At 41.0% G+C, this 18799-nt stretch overlaps 1 protein-coding gene across 4 annotated transcripts in view; it reads left to right on the top strand.

The window, feature by feature from the left end:
• LOC130181342 (receptor-type tyrosine-protein phosphatase gamma-like) overlaps positions 1-18799 on the top strand; it is a 446467-nt gene that overhangs the window by 340150 nt on the left and 87518 nt on the right. For 3 of the 4 annotated variants that reach the window (XM_056395482.1, XM_056395472.1, XM_056395500.1), the window contains exon 6: positions 8299-8365. In XM_056395482.1, the coding sequence (XP_056251457.1) occupies positions 8299-8365 (67 nt within the window). Of the gene's footprint in view, positions 1-5048; positions 5184-8298; positions 8366-18799 lie in introns of those variants that run through there. The other variant, XM_056395491.1, reaches the window with a different exon arrangement.

The following is an 18799-nucleotide window of genomic DNA, read 5'->3' as shown; positions in this document are numbered from 1 at the left end:
CCACTCAAGTAGGAGCAGCAGGTCTCCCTCTGTTGGCTCTACCTGTGCTGTATGCTGGAGGGCATCAGCAGAAGGAGCTGGTGTGACATCCTCCTTTTAAGTGTTTTCATCCTGAGGAAGTTGTGTAACACACACGTGGCCTTCACACACACCTCAGCCAATGTCTTGGGTGGGGGGGGGGGCAGGTTAAAACTGTTGATGGTTAATGACGGTTCAAAAGATCAGTTTAGAAAGAAAGAGAAGAAGGTGAAATGAAATTGAGCAGGGTGTTAGTGGATGAAGTGTTGAGGAATACAGGCGCTGTCACCTGTGGTACGTTCAGGGAATTGTGAGCATTGGTCCGTGGTGTTTCGCCTGATCTATGTTCTATGGAGGATTTTATATTGGATTGCAAATTTGTACCTTTTGATAGTGACTGCGTCATTCTGAAGTACCGCTGAACCAGTGCAGCATCGAAACTGAGTTCTCAGACAAGTCCGTGGTATTCTCCCCATTGCCTGCAGTGTTTCTTAATGCCATGCTCCCAACAGCAGCGGACACCATGTTGCTACATCCCAATGCAAGGCATAGACAATGGCTACAAAACAATGCTAGCAAATCAGCATCCATGTCTATAATGTTCCGGCAGCTTTCGTTAGTGTTAGCGTAAGCATCAAGCACATCCGCCATCAAGAGGCAACGCAGCACATACGTCTCAGAGCTGTGTTCAAACAGAATTCATGACATGTAACTTGCCATTGGTCAGTTTTTTGCAATTTTAATGGACTTTCAGAAGATATCTCATCACTTCCCTCCATGACCGCTGCCCTACTTATCACACTACACTGCTCAGACTGAAGAATCGAGCGCCAGTGTCATTGCTCCCTTCTCACAATAAAAAAAATAAAAGGATTCCTTTATGCTGATTTTGAAATTTGATCATTTGTCTATGGAGGACACCAGGTGTGGGGACTGTGACTTTGTAACGGTTTGTGGCAGAAACAGAGGTGTTAATGGTGTCCTCATGAGACAGAGACATGAGACGTGTTCAGAGTAAAGGGGCTGTAGCTAAAGCAATGAGCCACAACAAGAAGAAATGCAACATTCATGTGCAAATGTCTGTTAAAATAAAAAACTAATCTTGAGAAGAGTTTGAGAAAAACCCTGATCTCTCCAGGCCGCACGTTATGAAGAGTGAGTGCACTAAGAGCAGCAGCTCTGTCGGTTTCACATCCCGTTCAGATGTCGAGCTGTTTAAACTTTTAAATTCATATTTTAAACCATGAGAATGAGTGAGTCTTTAACAAGCTTATCAGAGCCAGAGGGGAAAGTTGCTGTTTAATGTGAGAGAGATATGACTCACTGGATAACACAGGGATGTTACACTAAATACTTGGACATGGTGTTAGTCTTCCACAGCAAAGTCAAATTCTAAGAGTCATCAGATGACCTGGTGCCCTGTAGTCAGTGAGCTCATCTGTCCTAAATCTACTCTAGGAATGACTCGATTTCTTTTACAATCACGCACAAAAGAAAATAGACAAAGTGTAAAAGTACACATTGGGTCATTACATCGCCTGTATAGACAGCTGGGTTGTTTAAAATAGAAACGTATCTGTTCCATCAGATGCACATGAGATGCGAAGGAAACACACACATTAGGCGATGACACAAGTTGGTCAAAATCAAAGCGTAATCAGAAGATAAACTTACTTAAGTCAAGATCTCAGAATGATGAGAAAACACAACATCCTTCAGTATGAGTCTAAGAATGAGAAGAGAGCCTTATTCCCCTTTAAACTAGAGCTAAGAATGACCAGGACCCCCAGAAATCCCCCTGCCCTTAGAGCTGGGTCAGTCTCCTTTAACCTGGACCTAGCAATGACTGGAAAGCGCAATCTCCTCAAGACTATACCTGGTCTCCTTTTGCCCAGAATTCTTTAGTCTCTATCTACTCTTTCCTCTTACTGTAACAGTGTAACCCTGTATCCTTTTGCCAAAACTGAGAGGGACATGAAGGTCAGGTCTTCTTTTGCCAGGTCTAAAAAGGTGGAGAACAGCAAAATAATGCCAGAGTTTCCTGTCTGCCTTTCTCCCCGTCTCCCACCACCTACTGATAAATTGTTTGAAAGAAGTCCAACCGTCACATCCATTACGCCATTGATGCATCAGCAGTTAGTGCTGCCGTCGCCAAGAGCAGGAAATGAGCCTCGGTACGACACAGAAGGAGGTGAAGGAAGTCAAGAGAAGGAGGATACGTAGTGAGGGATTCTGGATGGATGACAGTGGGAGGAAGGGACGGGCGATGAAAGAGAAAAGTGGTGGAGGAGAGAAATATGAGGACATGTCACATTGTACACTTTTTTTTCCTGATTTGTCACTGCAGTGGTTTGTCCCTGGAGAAAAAGAGGGAGTTAGAGCTGTGGGAGCGAATGAAGAGAAAGAACAAAAGATGCAGGATTTAAAAGGGGAGAACGGGGTAGATGGAGAGAGAGAGTAGGACATTGTGAAGTGAGGCCTGGTGGCTGAGGATCTCAGGGGACGAGCCTGTGGGCTTTCAGAGACAAACATTAATAATGAAACCCTAATTCCCCCTGTCCTCCTTTCTTTCTCTCCTCCTCTCTGTCTCTCTGTCTGTCATTTTCTGTGTGTCTCCATGGCTGCCTTTATTTCGCTTAATCTCTTTTCCTTTACACACACACTTCTTTTCCTCACCCACTTTCTTGCCTTGTACCAAAAACAAGCTCCTTATTGCAGTTCCAGTTATTAACTTCTGCTGCTATTTAAAATGATTACAGATAGTGTGTATGTGCATGCTTGTGTGTGTGTGTGTGTGTGTGTGTGTGTGTGTGTGTGAGAGAGAGAGGGTAAGTTAGAAACTATGTCTAACATTGGCACAATTAAACTTTTTCTACTTCTCCTAAGTTGTTTTCTCATTCAGAGTTTTCTTTATCGGCTGTACGCACTCACATCGTCAATAGAGTCGTGATCTAAAGCAGTTTTCTCGTATGGACTCTGAGAATCAGATACTCGGAGTATCAGATCCAGACATTGCCCTATCACACAAGTAGTACGCAACAGCAGATTGTCTGTGTCAGACAGGTTCTCACCCTCTGGAAATACTCGTTTGGTTTAGGCGAGGAGTGGCGCTTGGGCAGAGCGTGCAGGAGGCAGGACAGAAACATCATCAACATGTCCACTCGCTTGCTGTGAATTCTCCGGACAATGACCGGCTCGATTCACACAACAGTTCAATCAGACATTTGTACCAGCGAGCCGGCGGGGTAAAGTCCGTTTAACGTTCACTCCAACTGTTTCGGACGTTTGCATTCTCACATACGGCTCCTCATTCCTCATTCGTCACACAGTCTCCGGGAGTGTTCTAGTCAGACTTTTATGGCTCGAAGCATCACACCACTCTTCAGTGTCGCAGTCAGAACAGGCAGCCTCAGACGAAGAGTCCATTTCGAGCTGGTATCAAAATTGTATATATCTGGATGTGGACATCAAAATCACCTCTTCATCTGTCATCCCAACCAAGCTTGAGAGAAACCTGGATGTGATATTTGATGACCAGCTATTCTTCTCTGACCATGTTGCATCCGTCTCCAGGTTGTGCAGCTATGAACTCAATCATTCAGCCTTTACCTGTGATTCTGTGATGGTGGAACAAGCTACCAAAGTCTGTCAGAGCAGGGCGTCCCCTCTGTATCATCAAGATTCATCTCTTCAGAGAGCACCTCCTCACCTGACACCTCTAACACCCTAATGCCTAACTAGCACTTACTGTGCACTTTCACTGCACTTGTTTACCTGATCCCCTTGCACTTTGCCTTATTGAATAGATTTAGCAGTTAGTACTTACTTCACTGTCTCCTACTGCTCTGAAGCTTTAGTGTACTCCCTCACTTTTAAGTTGCTTTGGCTAAGAGTGTCTGCCAGATGAGTAAATGTAAATGTAAAATGTAAATGGATAACTTATCTGGATATGGTAGGGTTGTAAAATTTATGAAAAATGCATTTCACGGGATTCTAGTGGACTGGCAGGAATGCATCTGGAAGTGGAGAGGGGCCGTTTATCTGTGATAGGAAAAAAGGAAAAGCACAGCAGCTTCACTCCAGGAAACTCCCAAGGGAGCACTGTGACGTTCAAGATTACAGTCACGTTAGCATTGGGGGTAGCCAAGCTAGTGCTAGCAGTATAGTTAAGAAGTCTACTGATAAGTAACCTACAGATGCATGTTGATGTTCCTCCACTCGTACTTTTGCTGTCCCTTAAGACTGTCCTGCATCACTTCCCTATCATTTGTTAACAAGTCTGCCAACTCTGCTGACCTACTTTTGAAAGTAGTTTCGAATTAACCTTTATTATTACCAGACGTAAATGCAAAGGCACGTGATCACATTATTCAGACGAGGCATCCAGACACATATCACATGTTACAGCAATTGCTTTTCATTTGCACTTTTGCTTGACTGATACAGTACACCTTAAAGTTCACATTCAAGTGTATACCGCACCATTTCATAAAACTGCAGTTGAGAAGGTCAACTAATCTCATCAATCAGCCTCTCCTCAAACTGACCCGTGTTTCCAGCAGAGCCGCCAGCTTGTGTGGGTCTTAACAAACATGTAGTTATAAAAGCTGGGAGGTGCCTGCCATACAGACAGTTTCAGCAAATGTTTCCTAGTGCTACAGCAGATGCATTAATCACATGGTAAAAAGTCTTATGGGCCATCTGCATGGTGCTATTCTACAGGGTGTGGAGACAACTTTTTGGCACTTTCGTTGACACATGCAGAACAAACTGCAGAGGGTGGAAGTAGGGGAAACAGATCTGTTTTTTTGTGATATTAATAGATCCAATAGTTCCTAAAATAGCCACAACACTCGTTTAGGTGAAGGTAACACCAGTGTAGAGCAGGACATGTTATTCTCATATGAGAACATCTTGAAGAAGCAGCCAATGGGAGGTTGTATTAAAGCCACTCTGAAGGAGATAGTACTCTTGGATCCATATGAAGGAAAGCAGTGCACTTCTTCTGGGCCAACATCCAAACACAAGTTGTTAGTGAGCAGGAGGGAAAGCTTGGAATTGGAAGAGGGGCCTCTATCTAGCAGCCGGTCCCGAACACCTCCATAATCAGCTCTTCATGCATCATGGTAACATTTGTGTGTTGCATGATCAATCACCACAGCAATGTAAGTAAACAGAATGAACAATATATTTGTATTTCCCACCCGCTTAAGGGAATTATCTAAAATTGTTCAACATTTCATCCACAGAAATGGGTTTCTTGGGAACAGGATTTGCTCATGTGCTCGATGAAAGCACAGAAATTGAACAGCCTGTGTTTTGTTCTATGTGCTTTTGCTGTGGTCCAAGCAGGCAGGCAGTGTAAGTACAGATCCCAGTAATCCTTCACACCAAACCTGATAATTAAATTCAACTAGCCAACAAGTGTGTTTTTCAAAATCCAACTGGACATTGTGTTTGTGTTTGTTAAACCCCTAGGTTAAGTGTGTATCACCAAATCCAGGAGAGATGAGGTTGTAGAGAGTGGAGGGAGGGAGGGGAGGCATGACAGCAGTCTTGGCAGTCTCTTAGCTGTTGGATATGGTTGCTGGCGGTGGATGTGTGGTAGTTTGCTTTAGTTTGTCTTATACACAATGAAGCAGTTGGTTGCTCTCTTAAATGTATCTACACTGATGACTGCAAGTAAAAACTTAAGTCTCTGATAGTTTTACCTTTTACCTAAAATAGGTAACCTTTATGAGATATGCTGCAGTTTGATGATTTAATGCATATTTATCATTAATGTGTGCATAATTATGTTTCATTTGACAGTGAGGTGGATTATTCGGAGCAATTGTTATTGTTGTAGCTGTATCAAGCTAGCAGTGGTTGTTGTGTAAATTCAGGGGCAGAGATTTTTATCAGGAAATAACGACTTCCAGTGGACAGTGAACACACTGCGAGAGACAAGAGGCTGTCCAGATGGCGCAGCAAGGGTAGCTTACTCTTAAATAATGCAATGTTGTTAGCCTACACAGTAATCAGTCTGGCCCTGACTTACAAAACTGTAGACAACATGAAAGTATACAACAGTAGTAGAGCCAGCAAGCAGCAGTGGCCTAGTTGTAGCTGCATGTTGCAGTAGCTAGTAGAGGCTGTTGTGTTAGTAATTGTATTAGTTGTAGCAGGACAAACAAGGCAGGTAGTGCTTGTCCAGTTGAAGCTAAAAATATACATTGATTAGAACGATACTAAAGTGAAGTTGTATCTCTCCTTACATCTGATCTCAGAACAGTGTTCTGTCCCATAAAGGATCTGGAACTTGTTTGCTTTCATCTTGTAATGTAGTGCCCTCTTGTGGTGGCAGCAGGGTATTGTCTCGGAAAGCTAGCTTGCCTATCAGCTGTTTGTATCTATAGTTTCTGTCATTTTAATGGGTGTGACTGTGTCCCTTTGATAAAGGCTGGAGCTTGTCTAGTGGAGAGGTGAGGATAATCCTGGGATCTTTGACGAGTGACTAGCTTTAACCAAAGTGTTTCAAGCTGTCCTTGACTCAGCGTCCGGTTCGCACGCATTATTATACACATGCAGATGTGTGTAGAACATGAACTTGTGCAATAGAAAATTACTGCACCAGTTCTTTCTCCATGAGTGTCACGAGGCAGGAGTAGAAAGTAAACAAGCAAATTAAGCTTTGATTTATGATCGAAAATCAATGATTCTAAAATGTAAATTGTCTTATTAATTATTAATGCCGTAGTTGGTTGTTGCTCTGCTTGTCTATCTATAAAAGCCATTGCGAACCACTGAGTCAGTGTTAGCTTTAGCAGTTGCTGTAGCTAGTAGTGGTTGCTGCAGTAGTTGGAGCAGTCCCCATGTGGTATCAGTAGCAGTAGCTATTTGGCCTAATAGTCAAGCAGTAGTCTCAATCACAGTTGTCAGAAGTCCAAAGTGCACCAGTGGTGTACGACTCTGGTCAAAACAGGAGTGTGATTTTATCTCAGTCTATTCAAATACAGTGTGGGTGGTCATGTTGCCGAGCAACAAACAACACTATGCTATCTTTAATGTTAAGGCAAATTTTTTTATGATCTACTGATTCCATGATTGACACTCACTTGTCAGCTGAGCATTTCTTCTGTGGTCCCACAATGCTAACACCGATCAGTATGTGGACAGCCAGGGTTGTGGTTGGCTCTGTGAACTCAACAGCAGAAACACACTCCTGGTTCCTCTGAATAATCCAGACCTCGCTGCTGACAGTTAGAAACAAGTTCCCAGTGAAACCTGTTGACAGCAGAACAGTGACAGTGAAGCCAATTACAACCTGTAAAACTGATATATCTACAGGAAACAGTTTCTTTCTTGTTTGTGTTTAACATGTACAAAGCAATTGGACTTGATTGTTCCCTGCTGTCTCTGTTAACTGTCCATCTTTCTTGCCGTCCCACCATGTGCTTAATAACAGTGATTTTCTGCCATTTCAACAGCACGTCATTCAAACGTATCTCATCTATCTAACAGGCATGTGTCCATTAAACTTGTCCACCTTTTGTAGTCTGATGATTTCATTTCCCCGAACCACTTCACTGTGACTTGGTTAAGAATAACACAAAGCAACAAAACAGGTTGTTTTTCTGTGCGTTTTAACAAAGGCGTCACTGCAGAGGTGGAAGATAATTTAAGTGTTTCGGAAGAGACTTGTGTTTTTTTGGTCTTTGGTTTTATTGATTTTCAGCCGCCATGACAACAATGATGCTCTAATTGAAGACATTGAAAATGCATGTGTTACTGTGACATCACACACACTCTGAGTTCATATGTAGAGGGCCTCTGAGAGCTTGTTGATTGCTGCTGTTTGTTTCTCCTAATTACACCGCACTTGTTTTCTCAGTATCTCTTCAGTGCTTTTCAACTTTTCTCCTCCCCCTTTGTCACTTTTATCACCTTTCTCTTTCTCCTGATTTAACCTCAGTGTGTTTTTCTCTTTTTTTCTTCAGTGAATTAAAACACAGTCTAGTGTGCAATGCTATTATATTACGTGCTTCATAAGTGTAGATAACTGGACACTGCAGCAGCAGAGGGTACAAAATAAAGCAGGGAGTTCTAACAGAGGGCTGGCTGACTTAGACAGGAGTCTGATGGATGGTTTGGTCTCTGTGTTCAGTGGGCAGACTGGTCTGGGATGTGGTTGAAGTGTCTAAAGAAATAAAAATAATTTAAATGCTGTCTTCTATGAAAAATACTGCTATGTGATGATCACTGTATCTTACAGCAGATCTGTCTTTTTGTGTCCCACAGGTGGGAGGGAAGGACAATCCTGCTGTTGAACCCATAATCCACGGCCTGAAGGGAGTGGTGCATCATGGTGAGTGGCAGTCCCAGTGCCCAGTCACACAGGGAAACGTAGCTAGAGTTTTCTGAATGTATATACATTAGCCATGCATTAGCACCCAAGGTTTTAACCTCTTTTAGCTCATTGTTATTTGTTCTGCAGCCCACACATTCGCTGCAGGGTGAATGTGTGGGCTGTATGAGGAGCTTATTTCATTTCAACGTCCACATTCAAAACAGAATGTGTTGAAACATATACATACTGTATATCTTAAAAAGATACTTTATGTTAGTTCTTCCTTTAATCTGCCACCCGTATATATATATATATCTATATATATATAGATATATATATATATATATCAACCTGAAGATAAGAAAATAAGCACCTCATCAGTACCAAAATTTAACTCGTTATATTCACATCACCCGGTCAGACTAGTATGTAGCAGTCGATAAGGAAAGCTTTGACTTCACTTCATTTACTGTACGTCTGAGGAACTGCCAATCAGCTTCCATTAATGTGAGGACTTTAGAACCATTCAGTTCAACTGATTCATTTCAGTTTGTTACTGCATTTATCTACTAACTTTTACAGCCGAACAATATTTCAGTCCTGGTCCATGATATATAAATCCAGATCCAACTCCAGATCAGCTTACAAACCGACGAGGCATAATATTTGAATTGTAAATTTGCTTAGGTAATTTCCTCACTGTACTCAGGAAGGGTGTGAATTAGCATGGTAAATTAGCATTGTTAACTGAAGCCTTATCACTCTGAGCTATGGTGGCATTATGTCCAGATTTTACATCTTCATAGTGACTGCTACAACACAGAGCTCCCACAGGAAAAGGGGGCAACATTAAGGTAATGGACAGTAGTAGAGAATTCATCTCTGATGAGAGTTAAACATTAACATAAAACTAAATTGATACAATATAAATATTGAATTAGAATGGGTAAATGTGGAACGTGTGTGTGTGTACGTGCAAGACATCCCTACAATATCTCACAACTTGAAGGAAGAGTGGGTGAAGACAGAAAGACTCTAGGCTAGCCAGTTTGCAAGCTGTGATACATGCCAAAGAGAGAACTTACTTAATTGGGTGTCCTAAAGTTTACATGCACTAATTTCTATTTAGTTTTTGGCTGAACCACAACAGTGGCTTAGTGACTTAGTCGGAGTTTTCACATTGGCTATGGCTGTTTTAAAATAAATTGTCACAAACAGTTTTTCACAGTCTTCAGTGTTGCCAACTTAGAGCATTTGTCAGTAGATCTAGAGACTTTTCTTTCGATAAATGCACCTCGGATCAAATCTAGTAACTTCTTGGACAAACCTTTGCTACTTAGAAGAGAGTAACCATAGTTCTACCCTCTCTGTGTATCTACTCTGTGTTTGGTGATGTTGTCAGACGTCATAGTGGTTATACAATCAGGATTTCAGCAGCAGCAAAGCAGCAGCTTGGAAGTGACTGCTGGTTAACATGTACTCTTAATGGGCCACGTTTCAGTCACTGTTTCAAACTTCTTCTATTCCAGCTGACACTATAGGCTGAAACCAGCTGACACTAGACTGAAACCAGCTGACACTATAGGCTGAAACCAGCTGACACTAGACTGAAATCAGCTGACACTAGACTGAAACCAGCTGACACTAGGCTGAAACCAGCTGACACTAGACTGAAACCAGCTGACACTAGATTCAATTATAATAGGAAGTTAATGTCAGTTGTTAAGAAACGTCCTCAACTTCACTCACTGATCATATGTTGTCCAGCCATACACTAGGTTTAGTCTTGTTTGTGTTAATACAGCTTTCCCTAATCCCCAAAGTAGTGATGATGCTTTATGTTGTGAATCATTTATTTCATGAAAATAATATAATTATCAAAGTTAGGGTTATTGAGCAGGGAGCACTTAATATGATTGAGATTTTGTAAATATTTGAGTTCTATTGTTAAAAGGAAATTAATATGAGGAGTTGCGAACTGGTGGGTCGGGTATTTTAAACGTCAGCCATCAAGACCAAGATCACTCATGAACTGGTTAGTCATTTCTGTAAATTGTTAGCTCTGTCTAATGATGGCTTCATGATTGTTTTGAAATGTCCTCCAATTGTTATTGGTGAGTCAGACAGATTTGACAATGAGGTGACAAAGGTGTGGAAGAAGAGGATGAGTCATCATGATTTCGGTGATTGGGTTGTTGGGTATGTGACAAATTGCCATTCAGGATCTGTGACGGTGTCGTAAAATAATAAAAGAGATATTTTTGCATCATAAAATTTCTACCCCTTAAATTGTGGTGTTCTTAACTTGTGATATATATCTGCATATATCTGCCTGTAATATGTGGTTGATTACTTGAAGCCTTTTTGCCTGTGAACCAAATCCACAGATGTTCAAAGTTGCAAGTTTAAGTGAGTTCATGGTGACAGGATGGGGGAGTTTGTTTGACAGAACACAGGGAGTAGAAAAGGAAAAACGAACAAAATACACAAACATAAACTTAAAGTGAAAGTCAAAAGGTTCCTGGAGAAACTAAGCTGCATGTTTGAGACAAATGTTTATAGGAAGTATTTGAGATGCCTAAGACAGTATTGTATATCATTAATCCACTTAGCTGAATGTATCTTTATATTCTTTACAGAAACCACACATACACACTTACACACACAAACACACACACACACACACACACACACACACACACACACACACACACAGACATTTGGACATTTTTACATATTAGACTCTGAATGGATATTTAATCTGCAACACATAGCATAAATCTCATTAGAAGTGCTGCCATTCTCTCCGACAGACTAATTACACTAGTGGATGTGCAACCAGCACATTAATACTTCATTCATCTCCATAATTCATTGCAGTTATTAAAAATACTATTTACATTCATATGTGCACATATTTACGTGCTGTCCTTTCTTTCTCACCTGCTGCTCGTCTCTCCTCTGCCTGATTGCATTCCTGTTTCTGTAATACAGCAACAACCATCTATACTTTTCTGATAATGGTTATACCTCTGTGACAACTAAAATTACTTTCAAATATATACAATCATTTCTTCCTCTCACTTCATTTGCACAGCTTTCACTTACTATCTTTTTAGCACCAAAGAAGTGCTCAACCTCTCCTCCCGTCCTGTCACTCATGTTGAATTTATTAATACATCATGATCAGAAAAAGACATGTAGTTACAATGAGGCAGTTAATTATGTAGTTCACTAATCTAAACCAGGCGTGTTGGCATTTTGAATGAAAGCAAAATATATTTTTTTAGTGCGCTACGTAGCCAGTAACCAGTTTGCTAGCTAGCGTCAGCTAACTTAGCTCACAGTAGCCGATTAGCTGACATATTCTAAAGTTGAGAGCAGTAAAACATTCAGTTAATCACTCCTTTATTTCATGTCATTTAGGAATGAAATAATCCGGTCAGCACAGTCCAGTGAAACACAAGAGGATCCAGTGGAATTTTTTTGTGTTCATGCTGGTTCTTCGCAAAGCTACATTAGCTACGGCTAACGACTTACACAGACTCCGTCCACTCTGTGCTGCTGTCTCTACCAGCTGTGGTGCTGTGTGCGTCATGTTCAGGAAAGGAAACAACATTATCCAAGTTAGGGGTGTGTGATATATCGTATTAGATGACATTTACATTTAAAGGGTTAGTTTGGGTTATTTGATGGTGTCTTATTTAAGGGAACCTGAAGAAAGCAAATATCAGTTTAATTTTCAGTTGTATCTTGAATATTTTCACCACTTTATCCGTCAAACAGCCCTTTCCTTTGGAACTACAGTTTTGAACTGTTGAACCACTGTATTATGCATAAGCACATCTATGACCCGCACTGCATTACACTGCAGATCAGCTGTTCAGCAGTTTGTGAAAGAGACATTATGACAGTGGAGACAGGAGAATACCTTTATGATCCAGTACACATAAGAACTTCTGGAAATGGAGAATGAATGGGCTGAAACAGAGTGTAGGGAAACTTCTGTGGAAGCTGGATGCCATGAAGAGCCCAAGCTACCTGGGTGTAGATGTGTGAACTGTAAACCCATGCTGACGAACGGGGACACAACAGCTCCGGTCTCATTACCAACCACGCCTAACGTAATACATTGCATGCCCTAGGTGCACCTGTGCGTAGGAATACAGTACTTCAACGGTTCACAAACTGCAGTTCCAGATAAAGGGCTGTTTGACGGATGATAAAGTGGTGAACATATTCTAAATAAAGTGAACACCTCAGCTGATATGATCTATTTTCTGTGGGCTTCTGTAAACTGGGAAGGCACCTGTTTGACTCACCAGACTTTGATGTAGCAAAGACAACCATCTTCCCAAATCTTAGCAATTACTTTATATCATGTATAATATACAAGAAGTCAGTGTTAGAGAATAAGTAACAAATCTAGTTATTAAAAAAAAAAAAACATCCACACGTATCATATAGAGTAGCTGTGACTTGGTCCAGTAACCTCTGTCAGGCTTCATCAGGACTTGTCCCCATGGACTTGAAATCTTTTTTTTTTTTATGTGGAAATGCTTGAACCCAAAATGTAGTTTCTCTATTACTGTTGACAGTGAGTCAGAAGCGTGTTATCAGGACTCCCAGCGTGGCTTTTATAAGTAACAACAGTCAATAAGGGACAGAGGCTGTCACTTGTCCCTCCAAATGACAGCGGGCAGTTTTATACAGAACATCGATCTGCTGATGTCGACTGGTGACCATCACTGCGGCAGGAGAACTGAGAGTCGAGCGTTGTGTGTTATTTTAATTAACAAGGTTTCTGGTGGAGGCTGTAACATGGATTTGATGTCGTTTTCTGCACTACAGAGAGAAGATGCAAAGAAAACTGGAGCGTAAGTGGGACCATAGTGGGATAATCATCTGATGTGTATTATTTTATCAAACTTTAATTGTAGGGTACACCAGCTTTGATTGCACTCCTCATCAAAAAGTCTCATCCTTTTGCATCATTTAGCGCCTCACATACAGTATTTTCACACCATAAATTAGGACTTCTGGGATGATTCAGAGTTTTTTTTTTTTTTTCACATAACAAATTAGAGGGTTTTACATTGTTTTTTGTTAGAACTATATGCCCTTAGTCAAAAACAGTTGTCTCATGCACACAGCCCTGAAGTTCATCCCTGTCATGATCAAAACATTTATCCTAAAGCAATGTTCTGTCCTGCCCCCCCAAAGGGCCCCGCTCGCCTTGCAACAACAGAGCAGCTTCAGAGTGAATTTTGAGAGCTTCGCCATACACAAATAAAACTTTGATAAAACCCCACCGCATGATACTTGCACTTTATCTCCTGCTCAGCTGTCTTGGAAAAACTCCTCTGCCTCCATAATTCATCCAACACAAAGACCACTCAAGTTCAATCAAGGCCACGCTCCCGTCTCTCCCACAGGGAAGGTAGTTGGCTAATTTTCTCTGTCTCCACCAGTGCTACTCTACGGAGCAGCGGGTGGTTAAATCTTTCACAGCACTCTCTCCTCTTGTTGCCGGGCCTGTCTGGTGGACATGCACCACAGGTCTGACTCCGCTGTCTTTGTACCTCATGCCTTGTTGCATTTTACATGAAACCTCGCTGGAACAAATGCCCTCTGACTAGCTAGCCAGCGAGTGGCTCCATGCCATCCCTGTGAAATCAGCCCGGTAAAAAAAACAAGCTGAGTCTGATTTACATAGCGGACTCATGAAAGGCTTCGGCAGCGAAGAGAGGAGCCCATTGTCTACGCAGAGCTTGCAGGGGCTTTGGAGGCAGATGCAAAGACTGATAATGATGCGGTGGGATGATGTGAGAGACGAGAGGTGGCAGCGAGGAGGAGGATGAGCACAGTGATAGCTCTCTCACGCTCTCATGCTTTTCATTTTAATGTTGCTTGTAGTGGTTCTATGTAGAGATGTTATCATCACTACTGCAAAGATCATCATCATCGCCACTGTGGAAGAGTTCAAACACATCTGGAATACTCACAAGGGTTAGAGGATAAAACACCTCTCACCGTACGCCCCTGCAAAGGTGTACAAGTCATCGTTAACACTATGGATGTGAAGTTACACACACCAGAACACACAGCACATAAGATAATGCCAGTTCCTGGTCAACAGACATGACAGAATATATAATGTACAAAGTATAGTCTTTATATAAAAATACTCTAAGTCCCAATATCAAAAAGAGCTTTAATTATATGTTTTTTTCTAAATAATAAACATGCACAAAAAAGCAAGTAAACTTTATTCATAGAGCAATTTTCGAGTTACAAGGTGCTGCACAGTAAAAACATTTCTGAAGATTTTAGAAATGCATAGTTAAAAACAGATAACAACATCAATAAAATAAAATAAAAATAATAGAAACAATAAGTTTACACAGAGGGTGATCACACATTACAGGATTACGTGATAAAGTGCACATGAAAGAGGTGAGTTTTTAGCAGCTTCTTAAAACTGTCTAGGGGAAGACTGTTCCAGAGGGTGGGGGCCACAACTGTTAAGGCGCGGCCATCTTTAAGGTTTTGAGCCGAGATCTCGGGAGGGCAAGAAGGCGCTTGGTCAGTGGACCTCAGAGGACTCAGATGGGGCTGGACCGTGTAATGCTTTATGGGTGATTAAAATACTTTTTAAAATCAGTGGGTATTGAGTGTAGATCTGCCAACACTGGTGTGATGTATTCGTTAACAGTCTCATAGCCGCGTTTTGAACCAACAGTGAACAGTGAATTGCAGTAATCAAGAGGGGAGGAGACAAAAACATGGATGATTTTTTTGAGATCTTGAAAGCATAAATATAGTGTTGACTTAAGCAATGTTTCTCAGTTGACGGAAACAAGATTGGACCAATTTATTTATGTGCCATTCAAATTCATACATTGTTTGAAGAAAGCGCCTACGTTTTTTTAGGTTTGTTTGTTTTACTTTCTTCAAAGTTCTCTCAGGGGCCTATGATGATTCTGTTTTGTCATGGTTAAGCTTCAGGGAGTTTTCTGACATCCAGTCCTTGATAACTGTTAGTGAAGAGAGAAGAGAAAGATAACATACATCATTTATAATAACTTGTATTATTCTATTAATCATGTCAACATGTTCTATGAGCTAAACAATACTCTTGAGCCCACATTCAATAATATTGAATATCACAATATTTCCTCCCATATGCAATATTTTTCATAATATCTAAAAAAAATGAAAAAAAATATTATAATTATGTATTGTTAAAAAAACAGGCAAAAGAAGACATTAGCAAACAAAAAATATCTGGGGTGGACTGTATCACGATACCTACTAAATGGCAAAGTACATTGTTTGTTATTGCCTATAAAACTAACACATACACTATATGCATTTTCAGAGGTAAATACACTAATGAAATGATTTGAGTGACAAATGATGTTTTTTCTTTGTGTTTTGCATCTTTATTACTTCCACTTCATTGTTATCAACATTATTAAAACCCACAGCGAATCCTCAGCTTTCATGGCAGTCTGATGTGTTTCCTAAAGGAAATATAATGTCCAAAACGCAAAGAGTTCCTCCTCAATGAACATTAATGTTGATGTCAAATTTCACTGCAGTCTGGCCTGTAGCTGTTGAGACACAGAAAAAGAAATGCAGAGGAAAGTTTGAGGATGAGGAGTCTGGTGTGAGACAGTGTCAGGGCACATGAGATACATCCTTAGGAGAGTTTTACCATCTCATCTCATCTCTTCCAAGACAGCAGGCATTTCAAACAGTTATCCTCACATTGACATAATGCACAGCACAGCTGGAGATGAGGTGTTGTTAGGATGCAGTGCACTGCAGCAGAAAGTCTTCACTGACCAAAACAAAGCCTGTGAACAAATCACCCTACTTGCCAAGTCCAAAATGATGGTCTTAAAAAATCTTGGCATCACTCACGACCATCAGGCCAAAACTGCTCAATTATCCACTAAAATCAAATCTGCGGCTTGAAAATAAAATCTTCCAAAAGGAGGACAGATAAATAGATAAATAAAGTGTCTGCCCCAAATTTCTGGAAATCTTACTGAGGAGAGGATGAAAAGGAGCTTAACATGCGAGCACTGTGCAGGCGATTAAACCCCCATCAGTAAAGGAGTGGTAGACATACTCGTACAGTACAAGGGAGAAAGAGGGAAATGAACGCAGAATTTCTCTCCTTCGAATTCCTATACAAGTGCCGCCGGGCTGACATGGTACCTCAAATCAGGGGAAAGCACCATAAGCCTTGTACACCCTTTAAAAATTAATTGCCAATCAGGGTTGCAGAGTAGCAAGTCAGCGGAGACTCCGTGCAGTGAGTGAGATAGTGAATTAATGGACTTGTAATTTGTGCTGGAGGAAGCTGAGGAGGAAGGGCTTTATTTCAGCACAGTGACATGAGAGCAGCAGGAGCACTGACACTCTACTAGATAAACAGAGGGAATGACACAGTGCTGACACAGAGGCGTGTGGAGGCTAAATATACAGCTGTACGTAGCGCTCTCCGTCTCTCTGCACTCTGTACTGAACTGGACCCCAAACTTCTCCAGACTTCCTGGACCATAAATCTGGTGACATCTGCCAGGGGCTCGTTCTTTCTCTGTTGCTCTGACTGGTTAACTCTGAAACACAATTTATATACTCCGTTGATGGTTGCTAGGCAGACTTGGTTCCAGAATGTTACTCCTCAAAAAAAAAAAACTATGACTGTGTGAAACTGTTACTGTTTCATGTTTGTATAAATTATTCCCTCCCAACTATAGCTCCATAGACTACATAACACACTGACCTGAGGTTGATACTGTAATATAACTAAAAAGAAAATATGGTTATTAACTAAAAAGTTAATAACCATATTTTCCAATGTCAGTCTTGCCCTTTAAAGTTATAATCTGTCAGTGTTGTGTTTGTCTGACAGAAGCTCAACATAGACTTTTATCTAGTTTTAAGCCACATACACTTTTTACACCTTGGTGGTTTTCAGCTCTATATTTGAAGCAGATGAAGGATTTTAGTCGTCGGACGTCTGGATCTGAAGTTATCAGAGAAACAAGCTGAGGAAATGTTAGACAGCTCAGCTCCCAGCTGCTGGAGACGTCCTGTCCTGTGTCACTGAAGAGAGTTGGTGAATCTCTCATTTTTAAAGAGAAACTGCTTCCCGGGTGATTCTACTGGTTTTAATCCCCTGGTGTGTTTGTTATGGAGAGGAGGACACCTCTGTGGAGAATTCAGCTGCTGGTAAAAACCTGCTGAACGTCTGCTTCATAAGTTACAGGGGAACAATCCAAACAAAGGTTAGCATCAAACCCAGCTCCAGCTCTTCCCTGAGTCTCTGTCCTCCGTACAGCGTCACTCAAACGCTGACTTTAAATGTCAAACTACTTTATTCAGTATTCTTGTTTTGGAGAGGAGGATGGTTGTGAAGACAGCAATTCCCATTATCCCACTCTACTTCACTACATCTTTTGTTATTGTTTTGATTGAGAGACCCCTAGAGGCAGAAGTTACATACTGTACCTTTAAGATGATCATGAAGCCATCAATCAAAGAAATACACCAAAGAGTGCACAGTTGAATGAGAATCCAAAATCCCACAATTCCTGTGACTCAATACTTTTAGTTTTCACCTGGAGTGACCAACAAGATGCAGGCCCATAGAAACATGAGGTTATCAGCTCTGCAGTCTGTGTACTACATCACATTGCTCTTGTTCAGTCACATAAGAGAAGATGCTTCAGTATCTGGACTCTCCATACTGAGATATCTCGTTTGTGCATCAACGTTCCCATTTAGTTTATAATGTTTTATAAAGTAAGAAGGTCACACAGGACACAAACAAACTCATTCTGCAAAACCGATGTCATGGCTAATACGGCAAAACTGACAAACATCGTTCATGTCCATAAACCACTCAAATGAATTCAGACATTACCGTCAAAGGCTTTACAATAGGTAAACACAATAAAAAAAAACATGACATAAAATCCTAATAAATCCACAAAATAAATCCCAACATTTACCATCTGTTGATAAGACTGGAGAGGGAGTCACCAGCTCCGTGTTCTGCAGTAAAACTGCACTTATCACTGCAGAATACAAAGTTCTCGTCTATGCATTAAATGCCACCTCATTTCATGTGCAAATGAAGCAATCTAACTGCAGTGCAGATAAATGAGTCCCTGCTTCTTTTATTCTTGAAACGACCCTTGAACACTCCAGGATTTTGAACTGAAATATCTCCGCTTTTTTTTTTTTTTTTCAAAGTCCCTGACCATCCAAGGCTTTTCCGAGACCCACTTTCTCCACACTGCAGCACAGCTCAGAAATGAAGGAAACAGCAGCAATGACTCTACTGTATTTACACTCTTTCATCATAGATGCTTAACAGTGCTCATGGCAACCCAGAGGCAAACAAACATCTAATTCATTCTGACACTGGTG

This window comes from Seriola aureovittata, chromosome 2 (genome assembly GCF_021018895.1).
Source record: "Seriola aureovittata isolate HTS-2021-v1 ecotype China chromosome 2, ASM2101889v1, whole genome shotgun sequence".
NCBI classification, from domain to species: domain Eukaryota; kingdom Metazoa; phylum Chordata; class Actinopteri; order Carangiformes; family Carangidae; genus Seriola; species Seriola aureovittata.
This window is presented reverse-complemented; position numbering and strand designations above follow the sequence as displayed.